The sequence below is a fragment of the Triticum dicoccoides genome, chromosome 6A (genome assembly GCF_002162155.2).
Source record: "Triticum dicoccoides isolate Atlit2015 ecotype Zavitan chromosome 6A, WEW_v2.0, whole genome shotgun sequence".
Classification (NCBI taxonomy): domain Eukaryota; kingdom Viridiplantae; phylum Streptophyta; class Magnoliopsida; order Poales; family Poaceae; genus Triticum; species Triticum dicoccoides.
Window position 1 is genome coordinate 614723510 of NC_041390.1, and position 24730 is coordinate 614748239.

The 24730-nt window shown below is 49.8% G+C and overlaps 4 protein-coding genes across 5 annotated transcripts; all 4 read left to right on the forward strand.

The window, feature by feature from the left end:
• The first annotated feature begins 4100 nt into the window (after positions 1–4100).
• LOC119318493 (28 kDa ribonucleoprotein, chloroplastic-like) lies at positions 4101–6063 on the forward strand. The gene is made up of 4 exons (XM_037593062.1): positions 4101–4670; positions 4820–4921; positions 5012–5284; positions 5567–6063. Exons 1-4 carry the CDS (start codon positions 4185–4187, stop codon positions 5618–5620), a joined length of 915 nt encoding a protein of 304 aa, XP_037448959.1. The 5' UTR covers positions 4101–4184; the 3' UTR covers positions 5621–6063.
• Positions 6064–9281: 3218 nt separating this feature from the next.
• On the forward strand, positions 9282–10121 carry LOC119318494. Its single transcript, XM_037593063.1, has one exon. It carries the CDS (start codon positions 9420–9422, stop codon positions 9876–9878), a length of 459 nt encoding a protein of 152 aa, XP_037448960.1. The 5' UTR covers positions 9282–9419; the 3' UTR covers positions 9879–10121.
• Positions 10122–13014: 2893 nt separating this feature from the next.
• LOC119318495 lies at positions 13015–16008 on the forward strand. Of its 2 annotated transcripts, none has more exons than XM_037593065.1 (9): positions 13015–13270; positions 13382–13441; positions 13773–13820; positions 13920–14052; positions 14152–14228; positions 14628–14723; positions 14811–14881; positions 15403–15457; positions 15531–16008. In XM_037593065.1, exons 1-9 carry the CDS (start codon positions 13031–13033, stop codon positions 15669–15671), a joined length of 921 nt encoding a protein of 306 aa, XP_037448962.1. In that variant the 5' UTR covers positions 13015–13030; the 3' UTR covers positions 15672–16008. The 2 variants fall into 2 exon arrangements, with proteins under 2 accessions (XP_037448962.1, XP_037448963.1); XM_037593066.1 differs by having other exon boundaries at positions 15555–16008.
• A 496-nt stretch (positions 16009–16504) lies between these two features.
• LOC119318496 (alcohol dehydrogenase class-3-like) lies at positions 16505–20089 on the forward strand. Its single transcript, XM_037593067.1, has 9 exons — positions 16505–16667; positions 16778–16914; positions 17407–17453; positions 17545–17870; positions 18195–18277; positions 18355–18430; positions 19042–19199; positions 19533–19694; positions 19792–20089. The coding sequence occupies exons 1-9, from the start codon at positions 16628–16630 to the stop codon at positions 19906–19908; spliced, it is 1146 nt and encodes a 381-aa protein (XP_037448964.1). The 5' UTR covers positions 16505–16627; the 3' UTR covers positions 19909–20089.
• The last annotated feature ends 4641 nt before the right edge of the window (positions 20090–24730 follow it).

Sequence of the window (24730 nt, forward strand, 5' to 3'; positions counted from 1 at the left end):
GGGATCGCCGGGTAGGATTATGCTTTGAGATGCTATTTGGAGATGCTACTTGGAGGACTTCAATCTACTCTCTTCTACTTGATGCAAGACGGTGGCTGCGAGAAGCGTAGTCTTCGACAGGACTAGTTATCCCCCTCTTATTCTGGCATTCTGCGGTTCAGTCCACTGATATGGCCTCCTTACACATATACCCATGCATATGTAGTGTAGTTCCTTGCTTGCGAGTACTTTGGATGAGTACTCACGGTTGCTTTCTCCCCCCTTTTTTCCCCTTTCCTTTCTTTCTGGTTGTCGCAACCAGATGTTGGAGTCCAGGAGCCAGACGCCACCGTCGATGACGACCCCTACTACACTGGAGGTGCCTACTACTACGTGCTGCCCGCTGATGACGACCTGGAGTAGTTTAGGAGGATCCCAGGCAGGAGGCCTGCGCCTCTTTCGATCTGTATCCCAGTTTGTGCTAGCCTTCTTAAGGCAAACTTGTTTAACTTATGTCTGTACTCAGATATTGTTGCTTCCGCTGACTCGTCTATGATCGAGCACTTGTATTCGAGCCCTCGAGGCCCCTGGCTTGTATTATGATGCTTGTATGACTTATTTATGTTTTAGAGTTGTGTTGTGATATCTTCCCGTGAGTCCCTAATCTTGATCGTACACGTTTGCGTGCATGATTAGTGTACGATTGAATCGGGGGCGTCACACAGCCCCAGCCCCTTTTCTTCTGGCGCGGCAGTACCGCTGAAGGGGAGCAGTAGTATCGCTTATGAGTGGTAGTACCGCCCTGCCTCCGCGGTAGTACCGCTCTCTGCGGGGCTGAGTGGGGGATAACGGTTGGATTTTCCCCCTCCTATAAAAGGGGGTCTTCTTCCCCTTTGAACCTTATCTTTTGAGCTCGTGTTCTTCCCCCATTGTTGACCTTCTTTGAGCTTGCTAACTCTCAATACCTCCATGGATTCTTGCTAGTGTTTGAGGGAAAAGAGAGAGGAGATCTAGATCCACATTTCCACCAATCACTTTCTCCTCTATGTGAGGGGAACCCCTTGGATCTAGATCTTGGAGTTCTTGGTGTTCTCTTTCTTGTTCTTCCTCTCATTTTCCTCCCTAGCATTAGTTGCTTCGGTGGGATTTGAGAGAGAAGGACTTGGGCACTCTGTGTGCCCTTGTCATTGCATTTGGTGCATCGGTTTGAGTTCTCCACATGATACGTGGAAGTTACAAGTTGAGAAGCTTATTACTCTTGGGTGCTTGGTACCCTTGAGCTTGTTCCTCTTGGGTGCTTGGGCGCCCTAGACGGTTGTTGGTGTTCGGAGCTCAATCATTGTGGTGCAAAGCTCCGGGTAAGCATCGGGGTCTCCAATTAGGTTGTGGAGATCGCCCCGAGCAATTTGACGGGTACCGATGACCGCCCCCAAGGGTTGCCAAAGTGTACGGGTTCGGTGACCGCCCCCAAGGGTTGCCATTTGTACGGGTTCGGTGACCGCCCTCAAGGGTCCCTTAGTGGAATCACGGCATCTTGCATTATGCGAGAGCGTGAGGAGATTACGGTGGCCCTAGTGGCTTCTTGGGGAGCATTGTGCCTCCACACCGCTCCAAACGGAGATTAGCATCCGCAAGGGTGTGAACTTCGGGATACATCGTCATCTCCGCGTGCCTTGGTTATCTCTTACCCGAGCCCCTTTTACTTATGCACTTTACTTTGTGATAGCCATATTGTTTCTTGTCATATATCTTGCTATCACATAGTTGCTTATCTTTCTTAGCATAAGTTGTTGGTGCACATAGGTGAGCCTAGTTGCTTTAGGCTTTGTGCTTGGCAAATTAACCGCTAGGTTTATTCCGCATTTGTTCAAGCCTAAACCGTAATTATTTTAAAACGCCTATTCACCCCCCCCCTCTAGGCGACATCCACGATCTTTCATGGAGTGACCAACTTCCGTTGCCAACCCTAAATATCTGTCACTCAAGGATTCATTGTGGAGATTTAGACTTTGCATGACACCTTTTTAAGAGAATCTGGATGACCTCTTTTTTTAGGGTCAAGCATAGCTTGTATATTATTGGTGCCCGGGAAGATCACCCAAAGCACAAACAGCCACGTTGGATGGAACATCCGACTCCCACTCCACAGAGTGGTGTACATCACATAAGCGCCCAAGTTTGGCAAGCGCATCAGCTACAGAGTTTACATGTCTCTTACAGAGTATTATTTCATGGTGTGAGAACCACAGCTTAATTTGAAGCTTAGTATCTTCAATGATTGCAGAGTATGCCGAGGAGTCTACTTTCCCCAAGTCCATGGCTTCCGCTAGAAATTGGCAGTCCGTTTCGAAGATCACCTGTAACATACCCATATCCGCAACAAAAGAGACGGCTTCGGCCATAGCATGAACCTTAGCCGCAAAGGCATCAGCCACAAGTTCCTTCCTGCCAGCTCGTGCTCCCAGGATAGTACCCGCCGCATCTCTCGCCACCACACCCCATCCAGCATGTGACTCGCCTGGCATGTGCGACCCGTCGATGTTGAGCTTAATCTTGTCATTCGGTGGGGGTATCCACGCAGATTTGACTGGAGCAGCCCCTGCTTGTGCATAGACCTGGTAATATTCCATAGCGCAGCTCCTCGTCCTCCACGCCACGTCCGCGGATGACTCCGGCATCTCTCCTTCCCTCACCTTATTCCGGTTGCTCCACCACAGCCACCAGAAGGTAAGGATTAGGATGCGCTTTTTCTCATCTAGCCCCCAAAGAAAGTCCAACATCACATGCACAGACGTGATACGTTCCAGCTCCATTCTTTCCTTCTCTAGCGACAGGTCCCTCCAGACTTCCTTGACTGCCTTGCATTTGACGAACAAGTGTGCCCCGTCCTCCTCCACTCTTCCACAGAATAGGCATGTTTTATCCTCAACTTGCACACCTCTTCTCACAAGGTTAGTTCGCAAGGCCAGAGACTCATGCTTTATGCGCCATGCAAACATCTGAATATTTCTCAGGCAGGGTAGCTTCCAGAGTCTCTTCCATGAATCATCATGACAGTTATCGAGATTCCCCGGTAGGCCCGTGCTACTGCCCGCATTGCCATCACGCTCGTTCTTCTCCAACTGAACATGCAATTTGTATGCACTCCTGACTGTGTGGTTTCCCTTTGCTTCGAATTGCCAGGCAATAAAATCAACAACTCCTTCGCGGAGAGGGATTTGCATAATAGAGGCTGCATCAACTGGCCAAAAGGTATCCCGGACGAGTTGTTCATCCCAACTCCCCGTTATGGGACTAATGAGGTCAGAAACAAACTCAAGCAGGCTGGGCCCCCTTGGAGTTAAAACCTTCCGTGACCAAGGCCTAGGAAGCCACGGATCAGACCATATCTGCACATGTGTGCCCTCCCCAATACGCCAAACGTACCCCTCCTTAAACAGATCCAGCCCATGAAGGAGACTTCTCCATGAATAAGAGATTCCATCCTTAGCCACGACATCTAGAACATGAGTGTTTGGAAAGTATCGGGCCTTTAGAATTTGAGCGCATAGGGACTCCGGGTTTTAGATCAAACGCCAGATCTGCCGAGAAAGCATAGCTAGGTTGAAGCTATGCATATCCCTGAACTCGAGTCCTCCTTGAGCTTTAGACCGTGTCAAGTTTTCCCAACTGATCCAGTGAAGCGTGTTTTCCTTCTCTTGCTGGCTCCACCAATACTTCCCCATAGGCGAACTTAATTCTTGGCAGAATGACTTTGTCAGATAGAAGCACCACATAGCGAAGGTTGGTATGGCCTGCGCAACTGCTTTCACTAGAGTCTCCTTCCCTACTTTCGCTTTGAGCCGCTCTTGCCATCCATAAACCTTCCCCGCCATTGAACCTTTGACATAAGCGAAGGCTTTCTTCTTTGATTAACCCACATGGACCAGGAGGCCAAGATACTTTTCATTCCAATTCTCGCTCTGGATGTGTATGGTCTGTTTCACCTCTGCTAGAGAAAAATGCAAGTGGTAGTTCAAAAAGGTGGAAAGGAGAGCAGGAACCACGCCGAAGGGCCCACGTGTCAGCGGCCCGTACTAAACCACCTCCCCTTATCCCCTCTTCCACCGTCCCCTGCTGCTTGGCCCTGTGCCGCTCCACATCACCACCTCGAGCTTTTGCTTCGTACCTCCCCCTCGCAAGCGCTAAGCTCGCGGCCGGGCGCCATGGCGCACTCCTGCCTCTCCGCGGCGCGCACGGCGGCGGCGCTGCGCCTCCCGTTCCAGGCCGACCACGCCGCGTCCGCGTTCCCCCGCCCGGCGCGCGCGTCGTCGTCCCGTCCGCACGCGCACCGGCTCATTGCCGCCGCGCCCGTCGTGCCGGTGCCGCGGGGGAGCAGGCGCGCGCTCGCCGTCGTCGCGTTGGCGTCGCAGGAGGAAGCCACGGCTGTCGAGGAGGCGCAGGAGGAAGAAGTAGTACAGGAAGCCCCGGGGCAGCTGGAAGAGGATGAGCCAGCAGGGGAGGTCGAGGAGCCGCAGCCGGAGGAGGCGGAGCAGGGTGCGGCCGCGGAGGCGAGCTCGGACGGCGGCGATGGAAGCACCAGCACCGGGAGCAGCGCCACCAAGCTCTACTTCGGGAACCTGCCGTACAACTGCGACAGCGCGCTGCTCGCCGGCATCGTGCAGGACCACGCCGTCCCGGAGATGGTCGAGGTACGCGCGCGCACGCACGCTGTTTGCTGAAATGGTTACCTTAATTCCACATACATGATCAGATCACTATTTTGACTAGAGCTCATCCGGCATCCTACTTAACCTGCATGATCGATCTTGATCTCAAACGCCTGCATTGCATTTTTCAGGTGCTGTACGACCGGACGACGGGGAGGAGCCGGGGCTTCGCCTTCGTGACGATGAGCACGCTCGAGGACTGCGAGCGGGTCATCAAGAACCTCGACGGCACCGTGAGCACTCTGCTCAATCTATCTACCATCACTCCGCACAGTGCTGCAATGGAATTCATGATCGATTTTACGTTTCGGTTGTTCTTTCAGTTGTACAGCGGGCGCACGATGAGGGTGAACATGGCCGACAGGCCGAAGCCGAAGGCGCCGCTGTACCCGGAGACGGAGCACAAGCTCTTCGTGGGCAACCTGTCGTGGACGGTCACCCCGGAGATGCTGACCGACGCGTTCCAGCGCTGCGGCAACGTGGTCGGCGCCCGGGTGCTCTACGACGGCGAGACCGGCCGCTCCCGCGGCTACGGCTTCGTCTGCTACTCCACCAAGGAGGAGATGGACCAGGCCATCGAGACGCTCAACGGAACGGTAAGAAACACTGCCTGACACCATCTCCCTTCATGTTTGGTACATGAGAAGCTGCAGATGTGCATGTCTTGGTACAAGCTACTGAATTGTTTCCTAATGTGGTGATGATCACTAACCTGACACTAGTACCTGCAAACCCTTCAAATGCAGAATGTGGCAAGATGAACTCTGTTTTGTTAACTAACTTGGTTCTGCTTGGAAATTCATTTTTCACAGGTCCAATAAAAATAATCAGATTTCATGACATAACTGAAGTTAACTGAATAACAACGCGTCTTGCAGGAAATCGAAGGCAGGGAGATCCGGGTCAACTTGGCCCTGGGGAAGAGATACTAGAGAGCTGGATTGTTTCTTCACATTGGAGAAACTCGCATCGGGGTTTATGCAATGCTTCCTCGCAATGCAGATCACGGAGCAGCAAATAAGCCATCGATTGCTCGTGGGAGCGCATTCCGAGAGCAGTAACACATGGTTCTTGCATCGCCTGATCTGATATGCCAACATGGTGTATATTTGGTGGCTTCGTTCGTCGAGGTGGAGCGGGGGAAAGCCTTACTTTTCTAAAAGAAAATTTGATATGTATTTTTTTGCGAGGGAAGATTGATATGTATTTAATGATGTGAAATTGTGACTGAAAATTATTGGGGTTGCTGGTGAGCATATATTTCCATGGTTCCATGATCTTGGAACCACATTCTTTTAGATCCGCTTGCAACTTGGTTTTATATTTTTCTCACAAATTATTGGGCTGAGGATGATAGAGTACCTAATTAAGTGTACATATTTGTCCGAGATGGATCCGTTACCATTCTTTCTACTAGCAGTTATGCCAGATTCATGTGAACACTAAGCTGTTGTTTGGAGAATCAACTCAGAGTTTTTTTTCCAATTCAACATTGTCAATGCATATTGCAACTGCAAATGTAATATACACTGCAATACTAATTTTCTGAGAGATGATATAATACATTAGAGGCAAGAGTACAAAGACACATACACAAACATCAGAGCACCATGAAGCTCGTAAGTTGTAAGTATTGTGACAGATCATTTATGACGGTGACAATTTTCTTCCACCTTTTCTTGGTTTGATGGCGACCACACCACGCGGATAGAGGCTAACAAAGTAGCAAAGTTTTCTTTTCATTGGCATATTAAGGGGAATTTGGGGGAAAAGACAACTTCACAAAAAGGAAAGAAATAAAAGAACAAATGAAGTGAAATTAGCTCATAGCTGCTTTTATGTTTTGATTGTTTTTTGTCGTTGGTGTTGTACAATGCATGCACGACGGGGGTGAACATCAGCGACAAGTCAAAGACGATGCCGCCCCAACAGATGGGACACAAGCTCTTAGGCCTTCCACTATATAGGCCAAAAGCGGTGCTAAATTTGTTTTTTGGGTATTTGGCACCGATGCCCTACATTGCCCAAGCGATGCCAAACAAAAATTTCTGGGCACCGAAGCACCTACTTGCTTTGATGCCAAATCCTTCCATGCAATAAAGTAAACCATGTCAGCCCATGCAACAGCCAGGAAGGGACGCTGGCAGTGGGGTGGCCAAGGTTGATTTATACTAGTTTATATGAGTGGGCTTGAGTTCCAATCGATGCCAGATTCTTCGACATTGTGTGATCGGTGCTAAATTATTTTCATTTGACATCTATGTGTATGTGGCATACTTTTCAGAGTTTTGGCACCAGATACATAGTGAAAGGCCTTAGTAGCCAATCTGTCCAAGACGGTTTCCCTGGAGATGCTCACCATTGAGTTCCAATGGTGCCAAAAACATAACTGGTGTCCGAGTGCTCTGACGGTAAGACCGACCAGTCCCGTCGCTATGCCTTGTCAGCTTGTCAATGCATAATTTATGTTGTGCATACATGTATCCATAGTTGAGAAATGTAGTGCTGGAGGCCATCAAATGATCCGCCGACAGAACCCCTATGAATTAAGATGGTGTGCCATAGAATTTAAACGAATGATATCGACACGCTCAAATGAACGGTAAACCAGTCCTACATTCTTACCATATCTATTTCGTTTGCTACATGAGAAACTACATATGTGCAAGCTAGATGCAAAACTTCTAAATTTCTTTTATACTACTAACATTAACATAACAACCGTGCATATTCAAACCTTTTCTAATGCAAAAAAAATGCAGCAATGGACAATTTTGGATCTATTTTCCAAGTTGAAATATACTTTCTGAACTAGTAATATCACATCTCACAGACAAAATAAGAACATAACTAAATAACACATGTTGTAGGAAATCATAGTTAGGGATATCCGGCACAACTTAGTCTTTGATAAAAAAGACATTAGAGATTAGTTGTTTCTTCACATAGAAAAACCTTTTAAAAGGTTTCTGCGATGCTTTTATACCATAAAAATCACAACTTAGGTGATACAATTATTCTTGTGAATTACAGACCAGTGACTAGACATTCATTTCTTGTTTGAGCACACTGCAAGAGCCACAACGGGGACGATATGTTCATTCAAAGTTATAACATGGTCGACGGATGTACCAATTGATATATGTCTAATGCTGCGGAATTAGATTCTATTGCCTCATTCTCTCCGTACGACATTGTTTTGATCTCCTTACAACTTATTTTGTTCTTGTTAAACGATGGGTTGGCTAAACATATACTATATTGAGTGGACATGATGAATCAAGACTTTACTCAATATACTCCAATCATTTCATAATTTTACGAAATTTAAACTATTATTTGTTAAATTACTAAACACAATAATGTTCACAGATTGCTTATGCCATTGTGATACTAAACTTTTAATATATCATATTACATCAAAAAGCAAATAAAACAATTCTTTTAACTACTCGCACATCATCATATGACATTTTAAAATTTTATTTATTATCCATGAGGGTCACGCCTACCGGTGTTTTGCTAGTCATATCTTTTATCAAAATGTTAAAATTTACAATTTTTTTCATGGAAAACCTACAAAATTGGGTGTCAATTCCATGAGTTAGTGTGCGCACGCTTCATGGAGTAGACAGATGGCACGAACAATCAGGACATAAACATGGATCTCGTCGGCGAAGCTGACCCAAATTTGTCGACACGAGGTTATGTCACACTATTTTGACTAGCTTAGATCTTGATTGTGTGATATACATCATAACGAACGATCTTCCGTTCGGTGAAAACTAAAGAAAACCTGTTTAACAAAACTTTATTTCCAATACGATGGTGAGTTGGTGACCATACTCACCAAGCCACGAGAGATGCACATAAGCTAAGGTCATCTTGGATGGCTAAATTTCAAAACATGAGAATATCCAAAACATGTGACTGGGCTTATGTGTGTGGATTAACGTATGGTTTAAAAATGTATGAATACTTCAAATGGTGTACTCGAATGGTACCCATGGGATAAATAAGGAACTTTAGAGGAACAAAAAGATCTGAACGTGATAGAGCAAAATCCGTCACACTCACGAAGTGAAAATATTGTTTGAGCCCATGTATATTTGGCCATCTATATAAATTCAACCCGTGCCTTGTAATCCCAAGGGATATTATATAGTTTTTTTCAATTCTAACCTTATAAAAAATCCTACAATCCAAAGGAGTCATCGAGAAGCTACAAAAGCTTTTTTTTACTAAAAGTATTGGTAACAGAAATACAACAATAGAGATCAAAAAAAAAACAACTAAAAGATTACCAAATCAAGCCGGAGCCACTGGTGTGAGTGACATGTCTCCTCTTCGTTGGCGCGACGAGGAGCAACCAAAGCCACCATTGCCCACAACATCCAAAGTGGCACAAAGAAAGCGTGAGAATTTCCCACAAAAAGTGTTGGTAACATGAAAGAAAACAGAGATATTTTTATTTTTGTTCACAAAAAAACAAAAATAAAAACAAATCAAGCGGGAGCCACTGGTGTGGTTTGAGCGTGACATGTCTCCTCGTTGGCGCGACGAGGGACAACCAAACCACCGGTGTCCACCAGACCACCACATCCTCCCAGCCCGACTACGAGAGGAGGGGCAGCCTCCTCCCTGCCACACACCACCACTCCTCACCGCACGCACGCACGCCTGAGCCGATCGAGCAGACGCGCGCGAGCCCCACACACCTCGCCGCCGGCCATGGCCATCTCCGCCACCTCCAGCCTCGCGCTCCACGCGGCCCCGTCCGCCGCCCGGCGCCGCATGCGCAGCGTCGTCGCCTCCGCAACGCGGTTCGACCGGCGCTCGGCCGTGCTCCTCCTGCTGTCGGCCGCGGGTGCCGGGTCGTCGTTGGCGGCGGTGGCGCCGTCCGCGAACGCTGCCGGCAGCATCGGGCTCTTCGGCATCCGGAAGAAGCTGGAGCGGGCGGAGGAGGCCGCGCGGGAGGTGGGCGAGGCCGCGGTGGAGGCCGTGGAGGCCGGCGGGGAGGCGGTGGCGGAGGCCGGGAAGGAGGTCGCCGGGGAGGGCATGCAGCTGGCCGCCGAGGCGGGGCTCGCCGGCGACGCGCTCGTGCAGGCCGGCGTGGTCGCCGGCGCAGAGGCGCTCGGGGTCCTCGTCGGCTTGTCCGTCGTCAACGGCATCCTCAAGCCCGAGGCCTAGAGGGTTGGTCGGCTCGGTCCGTAGTGTTTTTGCTGGCCCATCCGGTGTTTGGGTTTAGTGCTTACAGAAGGAACTGGCTATCATTATTTGTTCATGACTTTGTGGTGTGGTATATTTTAGTATGATTTTATAGAGTGATGGATGCTCATAGTTCAACAATGTTATGTAGTATGCAACAAGATCATACAATTTGCTTTGTAGGGAATTTGCGCTACATTAATGTATAAAACTTACATTGTTTCATGATGCTAAGTACCTGTTCGGCAACTGCCCAACGCCAGAAATCCTCAAATCCAGCTCCTCGATTCGCTTCCATCTTCCCGACGAAACTCGTGGTTCGAAAGAACCATTCGGCAACAGAACTCCCAGATCCACGATCGCTAGTCTTGGGCTGGTAGCCGCTTAACATGTTAAGCACTTAAGCTCGATTCTAGCATGGTAGGGAGGAAAGGTACTTGCTTCGTTCTTTTCTTCCCTGGTACGAATCGTTTTCTTTCACTTCGCGGTGGTAGCTCTCCATAAATAATGTGAATTCCTTATTTTGCAACTCATGGGATCGCCAAAACACCAGCTCCTCATTTTTGCACTACAAACCATCTTAGAGTTTGTAAAGCTAACTTCACGGAGCTGACCTGTTTGGCCCAGCTTCGTCTGCTGACTTAGAGAAGCCAGGAGATGGGCAGTTGCCGAATAGGTCCTAAGAGTATGATTAGACACTCTGAAAACAGAACAACTTGTGATGGTTTGATAACAATTGTAATGGAAATGAACCAAGTGGAGCTTTTTTGAGGAAAATGTGGGATATATTAATCATATAGGTTTACAATCTACAGTGATAGTAGATGCTACATTGGGTAGGACACCATCGTTCCAAAATGACAATTAGCTAGCCCATCTTCCATCTCTTTGACAATGAGTAATCGCAACCCTTCTAGCTCAAATGCCGCCTTCTTAACATGTTGAAAAAAAGAAAACCATGACGCAATCCAGAAAGGTCTTACATATCAAGAGCTCGGTATGCCAACATATAGGTGATAATGGTAGAACAATAACATTTCTCACCCTTCGAAGGCTCTTCAGGCGAGTGAGAAGTTCCACTTCTTCTGCATCACAACATGCATCATGAATAGTCGCAAAGATGAACATGCATCCTATCCCACACCTCTAAAAGCAGTCCATCCGGAGATAGAAGGAACGACCTGTCCACATTTATCTTGGCGCACTCAGTTTGGGTAGTGTCCAACATACTAACTTGCCATTATTTTGTGTCCCCCACCATGTGTGATACAAGATTCACAAGGTGATAACTGGTTGATAGAACTTATTCCCGTTGGGTTCAAACGTCTAAGGCTACATTCAAAAACTTAGTTTTCCTGGAGTTTTAGGAGAATATTGTGTTTTTGAAAGCATGGTCTCAAATAATTTGATGTGTTAATGGTGCTGGCGCCCGAGGCGTGCATTCTAGTCACATCATCATGACTGACAGGATGTGGCCTTGATGGGGCTCATGACACACACATCATCTTGACCAGCAGTCAGCAGGCCCGAACTGATTTGGCTTAACCAGCTTGGACCGGAGCCTAGCCCTCGTAAGTGTTTTGTGGAAAATCGACCCCCGAGAAACTAGCTTCGCTGGGAAACTTCTCCATGAGGATTGGCTATCTACAGCAAAAACTCAAGATCGGATGCGGCTGTCGTTCAGATGGGCCAACCGAATTCAGGAAGCATAATAGCCAAATAAGATGGGCCGAGAAGCACTGCTTGTTTTAAAGAACTGAGCCACGCATAACTACTTTTAACAGAGCTTCATGAACTGGTTGCGACCTCGACAAGCTTACAAAATTGACGTCTACATGTTGGCCCCGTCCGAAATGCAACCAAGATCGAAGATCGGTTCAACGGCCGTTGACAGTGTTACGGTTTAGGGGTGCCTCATCTACCGAAAGACGGCCTGAGTAGGCTAGCCCAGGCTCCTTAGGTCGGTTTAGGCCCTGGGTTAACACCCCACCCCATGGGCCCCACGGAGAGAAGGATTCGAAAGGCTTGGAGTGTACGAAAAGGAAGCTGGCATCCAGGAGGACCTCCCGCAAGCCTAACCAACTAGGATCATGTAAATCCTGGAGCCCGGTATCCATATAAGATGGGGTAGGACTAGTTGATAGTGATAGAACCTTAGAGATTATTTTCAATCCCTCGATCATCATTGTACACACCTATAGACCAAAATTAATAAATACGAGCATGAAGTAGGGTTTTATCTCCACCTTGACGGTCTGAATCGTGTAACACATCTCATGTTTCCCCTCTGGTCTAGTCGCCTAGCCGATATAACCTATCGAGGAATTTGCCAGAAATAACTCCAACATACATGAACAAATATAATGGTTTTATAAACCGTAGTATCCCCACTACCTTTTTTGTAGTATTTGTAAAAGATGTATGGATCACTTCTTTCTAAACCTAGTAAAGAAATTATGGTTTCTTCAAGAAGTGTAGAAGCCTAACACACACAACATGGTCCTCATTTGGTAGCTACCAAAAAACCTCAACTCATCTCATAATTGAACACAGGGTGGGTAAATACTTTTTTTTTTGCTTTTCTTTCAAATAGGGTGCATTGTACCTTCTTTATATTATAATTGTCGAGTGAGCTCCTAAAAGGAATATTGACCGTCACAATAACATTAGGTGTTCTAAAAGACCTTGTCCATCATCTATGTCTTGAATTCACAAAACTACTTTACTTGTTAAATACAGTCTGGTGTTTACCATGATAAAGACCATAACACAGTTTAATGCCACTTTGTTCAAAAATATATTTTTTAATATTTTAATATGGACTACAAACAAACTAAAATGTGTGAACCTACACATTAAAATGCACCTATATACATCTGAATCAGAAAAAAAAACAAAGTGAACCGAGGGAGTATATAGTTTTTCCGTCATTCTTCTCTCGAATATTCATGTTCAGTATACCACATATTCTCTCGTATATTTCTGACGTGGCAACTCAGAAAAACGAAAGCAGATTTGTGCCCAACTCTATTGGAAGAGAAGTGATAGCGTGGGCCCACAGCCTTGTCGGCAAAGACGTGCGCAAAACAAAACGAAAAAAAGAAGTGAGAAAAAACAATACTGTTTCAGAACCAATGGCCACAGCCGTGCTCCGCTGCCCGCTGCTCGCCTCGCCTCTCCCGGCCGGCGGCGGCGCCGCCGCCTCGTGCTCCGGCTCCTCCCGCCCCACGCGCTTCCTTCTCCGGCGGCGAAGGTGCCCGAGCCCCCTGCTCGCCGTCTCCTCCGACTCCTCCAAGCCCCTCGCCTCCTCCTCGACCGGCGGCGGCGGCGACCCCGACGAGGAGCCCGTCCTGCCCCTCCTCCAGGAACTCGCAGTAAGCCACTTATTCTCCTCTGGCTCTTTGTATCTACATTCAGTTTAAATTTTGGCGAAGCCTGTGGATTCAATGGGTTCTGAACTTCTGATTCCGTTGTTCTGGTGGTAGGATTGCTTGGTGCTCCCGCCCAAATTCCTGTCCCTGCTGCCTCGCGACCTTCGCCTCGATGTAAGCATTCACTACCCCCTTCTCAGCTCCGATCCAAGCTCCTCTGCACAGTTAATAAATGTACACTCACTGAGGATAATCCCAGTAAAGCGTCAGAATGTGGCTGGCAAAAAATTGCCTATCTTATGCTGAAGTTGAGGCTCACCATTTGTTCTTTGACTACTTTTGTTACTTAGTGGCTAAACAAATGTGGAACTTGGTTGGGTACATACCTAGCCAAGTTATTGAACAACACATACTGAAATTGCATCACTATGGCGAGTTTGAACCGCAGTTACAACTTCTAGTCTGGTTAATCCATCCAACAATTTCTGCTTGATTTTTCTTGAAGCTGAATGACGCAGCATTCGATCTCTCCAACGGGCCTGTTCTGAATGAGGTACGTACCTCAGAATTCAGTGATTCAATCTAATAAACATCAGAGCTCTATTTTGGTGCAACCGTGTCCAACTGTTGTTGTTTGTTTGCTGGGAGACAGTGTGGCCAAGAAGTCGGTGATCTGCTGCTGGACCTGGGAAAAGCATGGGAGATGGCTAACACAGAAGCATCAAATAACCTTGCCAAGCAGCTGCCGTCAATGGCGCCCTACTTGACTGCCAGCGCGAAATCAGGCACGGATCTCATCTGTATTTTGGTAGGATTTGTGTTCTACATGACATGGTTTCTTGACTGAAGGTTGTGTTGCTTGCTGTTTTCCTTACATAGCGTAGCATTTGGCAAGCGGCTGGCATCAGCTGGAAAGAAGTTTCAGACCATGGGGCAGTATGGCAATGGAGAGTTCAAGAAGGTTAGCAACTCACTGACCGTCTGTCCATCCTGTTCTTCTGAAATTGTTACACGTATATTTGTTTAGTGCTGGATTACGATTTGATTATGTGGCAAACATGAGTCCATTTCATTACCATACAATTGGGGCCAGTAAGCGGGCTAATTCATATCCAACATTTGTGTAAGATTGGTTGCAGCAGGATAAAAACATCTGAATGTTAGTGTATTAGTGACAGGAATCCAACCTGTTGGGCAGAAGAAAACTCAATTCATCATGTCACGATGCTTCAGCATGGCTTCATGCTCTATCTCATTGCTAAATTACCTTGCATCATGTTCTGGTTTGTTTTCGAAAAGGTTGAGTTCATCCACACGTATCTACAAATGTACGTAACATTCTTTTATCGTATTTCTGTAGATTTCTGAAACAATGATCAAGATCGGTAAGGTTCTATCGAAACGCCCAGTGATTCAAGCTGAAGTAGAGGCCACGAAAGAAAAACGAAAGCTAAAGGTAAATTTGCCTCTCTGCACCTTGATCACCTATCCACCTTCAGGTGGACTGCGGACACGGTCTAATCTCATACCCTTATTTTTTCAGTTTGCAGGAGCTGAATTCGAATTGACAGCGCAAAATGCATACATCGGTGCTGCAGTTGGACTGGTTTTCGGGTAAATTCCAGACCCTTATGCCTGTACAGCATCTCTTTCAGTTAAGAAAACTTGTAAAGATAACTGGTTTTATTTTCTTGGTCAGCTGTTGTGCATGAATTATAGTGCTACATTTCCATAAGCAACATGCCGCATGTGCACTTTTGACCAACATCAATAATATAGTTACCAGCTTCCCAGAATATTTTACTGGATACTTCTCATGTTTGGGCTGCATGCATTTCATACTACTACATTTTTATATTGGATTTGATTTCATGTAAGTGATTCCTTATCTTATCCAATACTCCAATAGTATTATGTTAACAACAGACAAGCTGTTGGTCAACAGTATCATTCTACGGATATGATTCTAATGGCGTCCAGTTAATCAAGGATACATGCACATCATGCTTCACATATTAAACCGGTCGATACTCAAGCGTGTTCATTACATAATCTGGCCATGCACGCTCTTTCCCGGTGGCACGAATATTCAACTGAATGCTTATTTGAGATCCCATGTCTATGCCCCGCTGCAGGTTTTTCTCCTGGCAGCTGGCCCAAGGCGTGCAAAGCAGTCCAGACGACAGCCAGGTAACTGAAGGCTACATAGGTTCCATTTGAATCATGTATGCTTCACCATCCATCCTGCCACCTTCTCTGAAAGTTCTTCTTTTTCTTTCTGATGCAGCCGCTCAAGGTCCCGCTGCTGCTTCTCGGCTACACTTCGACGGCCCTGTCCGCGGCCGCGGCGGTGGGGCTCGTGGTGCTGGCCCTGCAGATGAACCCCGAGGACAAATCGGACTAACTGAACTGTCTTTTAGTTTCTCTTTTTCTTGAGCTGGAACTGCCTTTTTCAGTTCCTGAAAACCGCTGAGCTCGCGCGGCGCCTTAACCCCCCCTGGAAGACTGTAAAAACCTGCAATGCTACCTTGAGTTAACTATAAAATCTGTTTGCCCTCAGAGTGTAAAAGGCAAATGATTCGCTGCGTTCGTCGCCATATGGAGCATTTTGTACAAATGCTAAAGTGTCGTTTGTTCGTGTGAAACTGGTAGACTGGTAGTGTTGCCTTGTTGAAGTGAAGGGGGTGAAACACCCTGGGACTGTGCTGCTTGCAGCTTATGCCATCAATTGTTCTACTGCATTTTTTTGTGTGTGACTGTTATTATGGTCAGATTATGATGCATTACAAGGAAATTGGCCAGGGCGGCCGAAAACACGGCGCGTTCATAGGAGCCGAACCCTAGTCTTTTTTTTTTCTTAGATAAATCAGCTGACCAGTGGGGGATTTCATCGCTCTGTAATTCCAGATTCCAATGCTCTTTGTTTGGAAAAAAGAAAGAAATGGACATGAGTTTTTCTCTGAAATTCCAAGGCTCCAGCCGGCCTTGTAATCCTGGCTCTGTTTCCCGCAAAAAAAAAAAGTAATCCTGGCTCTGTTTTGTTTGGTACGAGACCTCTACTCCGTTTTTGCAGAGGATTTTCCGTTAGGATCTCAGACCGCCGATCCGCCAGCGGCCAGCCTGGCCTCGCAATAACTCTGGATATCCCAAACCCACAGCGAGCCCGCCCGGCCCGGCCCAGCCCATTTCACAAAGCTGAAAACCCCCACCACCGCTTGCCCTCCTGCTGCTCCTCTTCCAGTCCACCTCCCCCTATCCCCACCGCCTCCACAACCCCACCCCCCCCTCCGCTGCCCCTCCCATCGCATTCGCATCCACCTCCGCGCCCCAAGCACAGCACAGGGGAAGAAGCGATCGGCAATGGCGTCCTCCACCCAGGGCCAGGTCATCACCTGCAAAGGTAACCCCGTCCACTCCCCTCCACTCCGCGCCGGCTGCTGTGCGTAGAGTGTGTCTTGAATTCTGGTATTGTTGTTTGGTCTGATCTGGGGTTTCGTGGTTTGCGCGCAGCGGCGGTGGCGTACGAGGCGAACAAGCCGCTGGTGGTGGAGGACGTGCAGGTGGCGCCGCCGCAGGCCGGCGAGGTCCGCATCAAGATCCTCTCCACCGCGCTCTGCCACACCGACTACTACACCTGGAGCGGCAAGGTCTCGTCCCCTCTTCCCTCCCCCTCTCTCCCTCGCTCTGCGCTTCCTCGAATCTAGGTTTCGCTGGCCGCAGTTTCCCGGTGACCCGTCGCCAGCGCTGGCACTGCTGGTAGTCACCGCCGCCCCCAACCCCAGCGACTTATCCAGTGCTGGTACTTGGATTTTTCCTCCCGTCAGTGTTAGTCCACTGGGTGCGCTTGTGTAGCGTCTTGACGAGTTAGACTGGGACAACTGAGGCTGTTGCTTTTTTTCCTTCTTCTAGATTATTATTATGAATTGTCGCAATGAGACCGAATAATTGGGGATTGATTGAATTATGTGTAGCATTGTACGGGTCATTCGTTCCTCAACGTGTGGGAATTGCTGTAGAGTGACATGACCTGGTGTACAGAAGAAAATGTTTGTACAAACCTGAAAGCCTACTGCATGCTGTAGAGATTTACTAGAATTTGTAGTCGTGTCATGAAAGGATTTTATTAATTTGCTATGCAGGATCCTGAGGGTCTCTTTCCTTGCATTCTCGGTCATGAGGCTGCTGGGTAAGCCTATAAATTTGTCAGATTTCATGTATCATCAAGCATAGCCAAGATAACTGTGCACTGATAAGTTTACTTCTGTCGCTGCTGATAGAATCGTTGAGAGCGTTGGCGAAGGGGTGACTGACGTGCAGCCTGGGGACCATGTCATCCCTTGCTACCAAGCGGAATGCAAGAACTGCAAGATGTGCAACAGCGGGAAGACCAACCTCTGCGGCAAAGTTCGTGGCGCCACAGGGGTAGGGGTCATGATGAGCGACCGCAAGAGCCGCTTCTCGGTGAATGGGAAGCCCATCTACCATTTCATGGGGACGTCGACGTTCAGTCAGTACACTGTTGTGCATGACGTCAGTGTTGCGAAGATCAACCCGCAGGCGCCCCTGGATAAGGTCTGCCTGCTCGGCTGTGGTGTTTCCACTGGTAGGTTCTAACCGCACTTTCCTTGTACAGATCTGATGTTTTATTCATCAGCAGTCTAGTTTAGCCGTCACACAAGATTTTTCTGTAATTTTACATGCTTTTAAACAAATTTCTGCTTTTAAACAAATTTTTAGCCGTCACACTCTTTTATTGGTAAACTTTTTTTCTGAGAGTTGATACATGATTCTTGATTCCATACTGTTGTTTACACCTATTATGTGCTGACAACAATATGTGTAGCACCTTTGACATTATCCTCTTGATAATTTCCAAAATTAGTTATTGTCTCAGTTTCTTTATATCTTACAAATTACAATCATGTAGGTCTTGGAGCAGTATGGAATACTGCAAAGGTTGAAGCAGGTTCAGTTGTTGCTGTTTTTGGGCTTGGCACAGTTGGACTTGCAGTAAGTAAAATATATCTGGATATACTTATATACCTGAGTGTGTAAACTAAGCTTTGACACCTGAACTTCCAATTTAGGTTGCTGAGGGGGCAAAATCAGCTGGTGCTTCTCGGATTATTGGCATTGACATTGATGCCAAGAAGTTTGATGTTGGTATGATTATAGTTTCTGTCCTTTCCTTCATTGTAAATTCCGCCCCCTGAAGGCTTAGAAACTACTAATAGTATCGTAATTTTCCTCTTAAGCTGCATGCTTTTTTTGTTCAATTGCTGAAAGAGAGTAATTCACATTCGTGTCTCTGCTATAAGACCAAAGTTTCTTGTGCTGTGCATGCCGTTTGTGGAAGCCTTTTTAAAACTTCTGCTTGCTTTGAATAGAAACTGAAACTGTTCTTCTGCGACTAGTGTGGCGAACGGAAATCTTTAATATAGTTGTTGCTTGGGTTAAATCCCATATATAATATCTAGAATTCAGTTAATATAAACCAGAAGTTTCCTAGACTTTTTTATGCCGCACAGGGCTCCTTAACGAATAACACTGGCTTCTAGGCTCATTCAGATCTATATACCATGAGTCTACTTTTGTTCTCTCGTGGTAGTATGCTAGTATGTATTACAAATGTATCCTTGCAAACTTGATGTGCTGTACTTGTTAAATATTGATCACAATATTACTGGATCAGATTGCAAACTGGATGCTACTTGTTAATATTTAGCAATGAAGTTTCTATTTGTAATTCTATCTTCTTTACTTGCTGTTTGCAGCTAAGAACTTTGGAGTCACAGAGTTTGTGAACCCAAAAGACCATGACAAACCAATCCAGCAGGTCCTAGTTGACCTTACAGATGGTGGTGTGGATTACAGTTTTGAGTGCATCGGAAATGTTTCTATCATGAGGGCTGCACTCGAATGCTGCCACAAGGTAAGCTGGAGTTGCAGCTTATGTATATGGCATGTTCATGAACTTCGTGGACTCATCTCACATATTATTCACAACTCTTCGTAGGATACCTTACCTAGGCCAGTTTAGAGTCCTGACTTAAGCTATCATCAAATATCTGTTTCTAAATAAATGAAAGATGTTTGAGCCAAAAGGGAAAAGAGTTTAAATGTGTTGTAATATGTTATATACCTGTTTTTATATGGAAATATGTTTCTTACTGTTTCAAAATTCTCTCTTACAGATCCCTTTCATGATTTTCAGCACCCCAAAGTACAATATCTTGCCTTGACTGATTTTTGTTCTTAACTGTAGGGCTGGGGTACCTCCGTTGTCGTTGGTGTAGCTGCATCTGGCCAGGAGATTGCCACACGGCCATTCCAGCTTGTCACTGGCCGTGTCTGGAAGGGAACAGCTTTTGGTGGCTTCAAGAGTCGGAGCCAGGTTCCATGGCTCGTCGAGAAGTACATGAACAAGGTATCAATCATACTCTCTCGGACAGAAATAATCCGCAAGCTAAGAGGAGTTTTTCCATCTGAAACAAAACCTGACCACATATCATTCACATCCACAGGAAATCAAGGTGGACGAGTACATCACCCACAACATGAACCTTACCGATATCAACAAGGCGTTCGACCTGCTGCACGAAGGCGGCTGCCTGCGGTGCGTGCTGGCCATGGAGCACTGAGGATCCTGCTATGTGTCTCGCCCTGCCTCGAAGCGGAGCAGTTTGTGTCGTGTGAAGTTGTAATGCAGATCTATCCTCCGCCCTGGGACTATAGAACTCGTTTGGCCTAGAAACTCTTGAACACGAACCGCTGCTATAATAATATGTTGTGTTGGATGGTTGCCTCTGGTTGGGGTCATTACTGCTAGCGTGTTTTACTTGTTGACTCCACAAATATGTGCTGCATGTCGGGGGTTTGGTGCGACATATGCTAAAGGATGACTTATCATGATGGGGGCAAGTAGAACGTCGCCGGTGCCTGGAAACAGGATGAGGCGAATCTTACCCAGCTTCGAAGCTCTTCGAGGAGATAATACCCCTACTGCTGCTTTGCGGGGTCTTCGCATGATCACCATGGCCAAGTGTTTACACGGTTGCTCCGCCGTGGGTGGGTCTTGCCGGCTGCTGATTACTGTAGCTGTGCTTCTGATGACGCATGCTTGATCATGAGGTCGTGGCAACAGCCCCGCCGCCTGACGGGCGATCATTGTTGTCATTCCCCATCACATCTTGATTAATGGTGCGTGGGCCCCGGGGGAGGGCTCGGCCGACCTCCCTGGACCGACTCTCGACGGGTCCGACTGGTGGTTCTCCTGCCGTCCCCGAGGTCTCACTGACTGGTGGGGCCTACTACCTCTAGGCCGTACAGACAAGCCGTCGTGGGTGCAGGATTCGGCCCTGTGGTGCTGATGTCAGGACCGGGATGGCAACAATGCCACGCCGCACGGAGATCTTCCGGGGTACGGCGTGCTGTGGCCATGCCTGCCCTTGGTAAGGGGCGGGGGTGGGCTTCGCTGTAGCCACGCCCATGCCCCGTCCCCTTTGATGGAGTCATGGGGTTTGTTGGAGTCGCAGGCCGACTCCTCGAAGCCGGCTTCTCTGGAAGTCGGCTCTCCTTGAAGTCGTCCCTGGGACTCGGCCGTGAGTGGTCAGTCGGCCATCTTGCCGTTGACTTCTTGAAGGCGGTTCCTCGTCCTGGGGTCTTGAGGGGCGCAGCCTGCCCCAATGTCTTGAAAGGTTCTAGGGCTCGGGTTGGCCTACCCGTGGCCCAGTACTCCGACAGTAGTCTCCGAAGTTGGTGAGGCATCACGGACGATCGGCCGAAAAGCTTCAGCAGTTTCTCTTTCCGGGTGCTCAACACATGGTCTTTGATGGACTTCTGCCGGGCCGACTAGAAGGAGTCGGACTCGCTCGATTCGGACTCACTCAATTCCGACTCGCTCAGTATTTCGAACGTCGCGGCGGGATTTAAGTGGCGTGCTAGCTAAGCCTCCAGGCCGCCGCCCATTCTAGGCCTGTCACGCGATGGCACGTGGCTGGGCCGTCCTGCCAGCCTACGCGCGCGACGGGACAGGCCCATAGGCGGGGCCCGCCACTATCGCGCCTCGGCGCCAGAGCGGATCCGCTGCGGCCCCGGTGGACGGTTGGGATTCCCGTGGAGTTACTGCGCGCAGTAACTTTATCGTGGAACGTGGGGGACGTGGGGTCGTGGGCGCAGTAAATCCCCACGTCCGCCCCTCGGCTTCGCAGCCCACGAGGCTATAAGTAGGGGGAAGAGGGGGGCACGCGCGCCCCTCCTTCCCACTACTCCTACCTCTCTTCCTTCCTCTTCTCCTCGCTCTCCTCCTTCTTCTTCTTCGCTCCGCCGCGCGCCCAAGCTCCGGCGAACGTCGCGGCGACAGCTCGTGATGAGTTCTTCCTCCGCCGCCGTGCCTCCCCCGGTGCACTCCGGCACCTGGGACGGCTCCGAAGTTCATGAAGACCACATCGAGTTCCTCCGCCGGACTTGTCGGCTCTCCGGCGAGGACCGCGTGCAGGTGCGTCTTGCGCCGAAGGGGGAGATTTCTCCCGCGCCGCAGGAGGGCGAGCGGGTTATCTTCCGCTCGCACTGCCTGCGCGGGCTGGGGCTGCCGGCGAGCAGTTTCTTCCGATCCTTCCTGGAGTTCTATGGCCTTCAGCCGCACCACCTCACCCCCAACGCAGTGGTGCTGCTGTCCGCCTTCGTGGCCATGTGCGAAGGCTTCCTCGGAGTCCTCCCCACCCTCGAGCTCTGGGGGGAGTTCTTCTTCTCCAAGCTCGGCACCCAGGCTGCGGGCATGCCGGCTCAGTGCGGCGCCTTCATCGTCGTGCGAAGGTCGGGGCCCGACAATCCCTTCCCCTTCATCTCGCTGATAAAGTTGGTGAAGATGTGGCAGAGATCCTACTTCTACGTCAGGAACGCCTCCGCGAGGGGGGACTGGGTCAACCTGTCGGTTTTCGAAGCCGGCCCGCCGGTTGGGCGACTGCCCAACTGGTCGTACCGGGCCAAGTCGCTGACGCCTGCGGGAGCCGGCGCCATCACGCGACTCCGAGTGCTGACGCAGTCGGAGGGTCTGACCGGTCCGGGCCTGCTGGCCGTCTTCGTGGCGCGCCGAGTTCTCCCACTCCAAGGCCGCCCCCATATGATATGCCAGATGAGCGGGCACCGCGACCCGAGTCGGATGTGCATCAAGGACATGCCTCACGAAGAAGTGGCCTTCATGGTGAACTACCTCTCGGACAGCAGGCTCGTGGAGGATTGGCGGTTCGTCAAGGAGCCGTACTCCCGCGCCAACCCCTCGCCCGTGGTGAGTCGCCTTTCCTTTCTTTCTTTGGATTGTCTTCTTTCTTGCCGAGTTTTGTTTTGACTAGTCGGCTTTGGTTAGAATCCCCTCCACCCGCCAGCCGGCACCTCGGGGCCGGCTCGCAAGTTCCTCGCCGACCGGGCGGAGAGTGACGTCGACGACCCAAATCTGGGGGCGGCGGCTCTGGAAGACGACGCCGAGGGAGGAGGAACACCAGGCGACTTCAGGCCTTCGGCCACTTTCGCCAACTGGCCTGACGACGATGCCGAGGGAGAAGTCGCCCCTCGCCATCGGCCAGGAGCCAGCCAGCCTGGCGCGGGCTCTTCTACCGCGTCGGGCGCTCCAGGCGGCGGGAAAAAGCGCAGGGCCGTGCCGACCTTGTTCGGCAGTCGGCCGAAGAAGCCCAAGGGTTCGGCTGCGGCGACCCGGCGGGACGAGGCGGCCGCGAAGGCCATCCGCTTCCATAAGGAAGTGAAGAAGCCGCTATTGGTCTCCGCGTAAGTATTCTGTCTTAACACTTTGTTCTTTCTTTGTGACTTTGTCTGAGTCTCTGCTTGTCCCTCTTGCTTCAGGCTCCCCTCTCTCTTGATAGGGTCACCGCCGCCTCCGTTATGGGGTCAACGGAGATGTCCGCCACCACTCGGCGGATTGACCCCGCTACTGACCTCCGGGAGGCGACGGAGCGGAATGCGCAGGAGAAGCGCAACGAAGAAGAGGCCCTCCGCCTGGAGAAGGCGGAGGCCGACAGGGCGGAGGCCTCCGCCAAGAAAAAACTGGCGGAGGCCAAAGCCGCCGCCGCGACGAAGCGGAAGGCTGAGGAAGCCGCGCGCCGCCAGTCGGCGGTGTTCGTCACCCCGCCGAACTCTGCGCCACCGCCTCTGGAGTTCACGGGGCAGACTGGGGAGGCCGGCGGGGAGAACCCCGTCGTGGAGAAGGAAGGCGGCGACCCCTCCACGCCGGACGTGAACGTTCCGCCGCCGCCTCCGCCGCCGTCTGAAGGTGCGCAAGGCAGGCAGCCAGCGGACCCTCCGGTGCCGCCGACCGAAGACGAGGCCGTGGCGAGGCTACTCCTCCAAGTCGGCTCGCCAACGCGCCGCCGTCTGGAGAAGGCGACTTCGACACCCCGCCCCCTGGAAGCCGGCACCGCCAGCTCGGCGATCCCAGACGCCAAAGCGACGAGCGCCGCGCCCATTGGGTGGGTGCGAGGAGGCGGCACAGGGCCGCTGAACCAGGCGCTTCTGGACGTCCAGGCGAAGCTTCGTGTCGAGGACGACGCTCTCCAGAATTGCACCAAGGCGTACTTGCCGTCACGGGCAGCCGTCCGGGTATGTTTTTTTCTTTGGCCTTTGTTTTCTTGTTCCTCTCTGTGGGGGCGCGCCAGCGCACCCACTGGATGTAGTCCCCGAGTTTCGGGCGGGCTGCTGAGCAGGCGGCCCGGAACTCCAATTGATGAACTCTCGGTATTGACTTTTTGTCTAAAATGCTTGTCACAGGATTACCACAACCTCCGCGTCACTGCCTTCAACCGTAACGTTGAAGAGCTGGGCAAGCGGACCGCCGATTTGTCGGAGAGCCGAAGTAAGTCTTTTTCCTTCTTCGCGGGGGCGCGCTGGCGCACCCGCGGGCTGTAGTCCCCGAGATCCGGGCCGACTGCTGAGCAGTCGGGCCGGATCTCCTTGGCGACCTTCTTTACTGATGACTTGACGCCTTCTTTCTTCTTCTCAGGGGCCAACGCTAATCTTCAGCAGCAGCTGAGCGACGCCAACTCCACTTTGCGTGCCAAAGAGGAGGAGTGTAGCAAGCTCGCCATGGAGCGCGATCTGCTGGCCACTCAATTGGCATAGCAGAAGGAGCTGCTTCTGAAGACGCGGAGGGAGGCGGAGGACACGGAGACCGCCCTCCTGGCCAAATTCGCGAGCGAGCGCTCCTCCTGGTCCGACAAGGAGGTGCTGCTGGCCTCCGGCTTCCACGAGATTGAAGACATCATTGATGGTGAGTTTCTTTACTTTCTTTCTTCGGGCTGCCGATTTAAGTCGTGCCGACTCCCAGTTTTTGACTTGCTTCTTTGTTTCTTCCTGTCTTTGCAAACTTCTTTCCTGGGCAGTCGCAAGCCGCCATCTAAGCCATCGAGGCTGACCGTGAAGGTCGGAGGACGGAGGGCGTAGAGATTGCCGCCGACG

Excerpts from the sequence above, each read along its gene's own strand:
- LOC119318493 (XM_037593062.1), top strand. The coding sequence starts at position 4,185 with ATGGCGCACTCCTGCCTCTCCGCGGCGCGCACGGCGGCGGCGCTGCGC. Across the intron at positions 4,671-4,819 it reads CCGTCCCGGAGATGGTCGAG|GTGCTGTACGACCGGACGAC; the intron begins GTACGCGCGCGC and ends TGCATTTTTCAG. Across the intron at positions 4,922-5,011 it reads TCAAGAACCTCGACGGCACC|TTGTACAGCGGGCGCACGAT; the intron begins GTGAGCACTCTG and ends TTGTTCTTTCAG.
- LOC119318494 (XM_037593063.1), top strand. The coding sequence starts at position 9,420 with ATGGCCATCTCCGCCACCTCCAGCCTCGCGCTCCACGCGGCCCCGTCC.
- LOC119318495 (XM_037593065.1), top strand. The coding sequence starts at position 13,031 with ATGGCCACAGCCGTGCTCCGCTGCCCGCTGCTCGCCTCGCCTCTCCCG. Across the intron at positions 13,271-13,381 it reads CCCTCCTCCAGGAACTCGCA|GATTGCTTGGTGCTCCCGCC; the intron begins GTAAGCCACTTA and ends TTCTGGTGGTAG. Across the intron at positions 13,442-13,772 it reads CTCGCGACCTTCGCCTCGAT|CTGAATGACGCAGCATTCGA; the intron begins GTAAGCATTCAC and ends TTTTTCTTGAAG.
- LOC119318496 (XM_037593067.1), top strand. The coding sequence starts at position 16,628 with ATGGCGTCCTCCACCCAGGGCCAGGTCATCACCTGCAAAG. Across the intron at positions 18,278-18,354 it reads TTGGCACAGTTGGACTTGCA|GTTGCTGAGGGGGCAAAATC; the intron begins GTAAGTAAAATA and ends CTTCCAATTTAG. Across the intron at positions 18,431-19,041 it reads TGCCAAGAAGTTTGATGTTG|CTAAGAACTTTGGAGTCACA; the intron begins GTATGATTATAG and ends TGCTGTTTGCAG.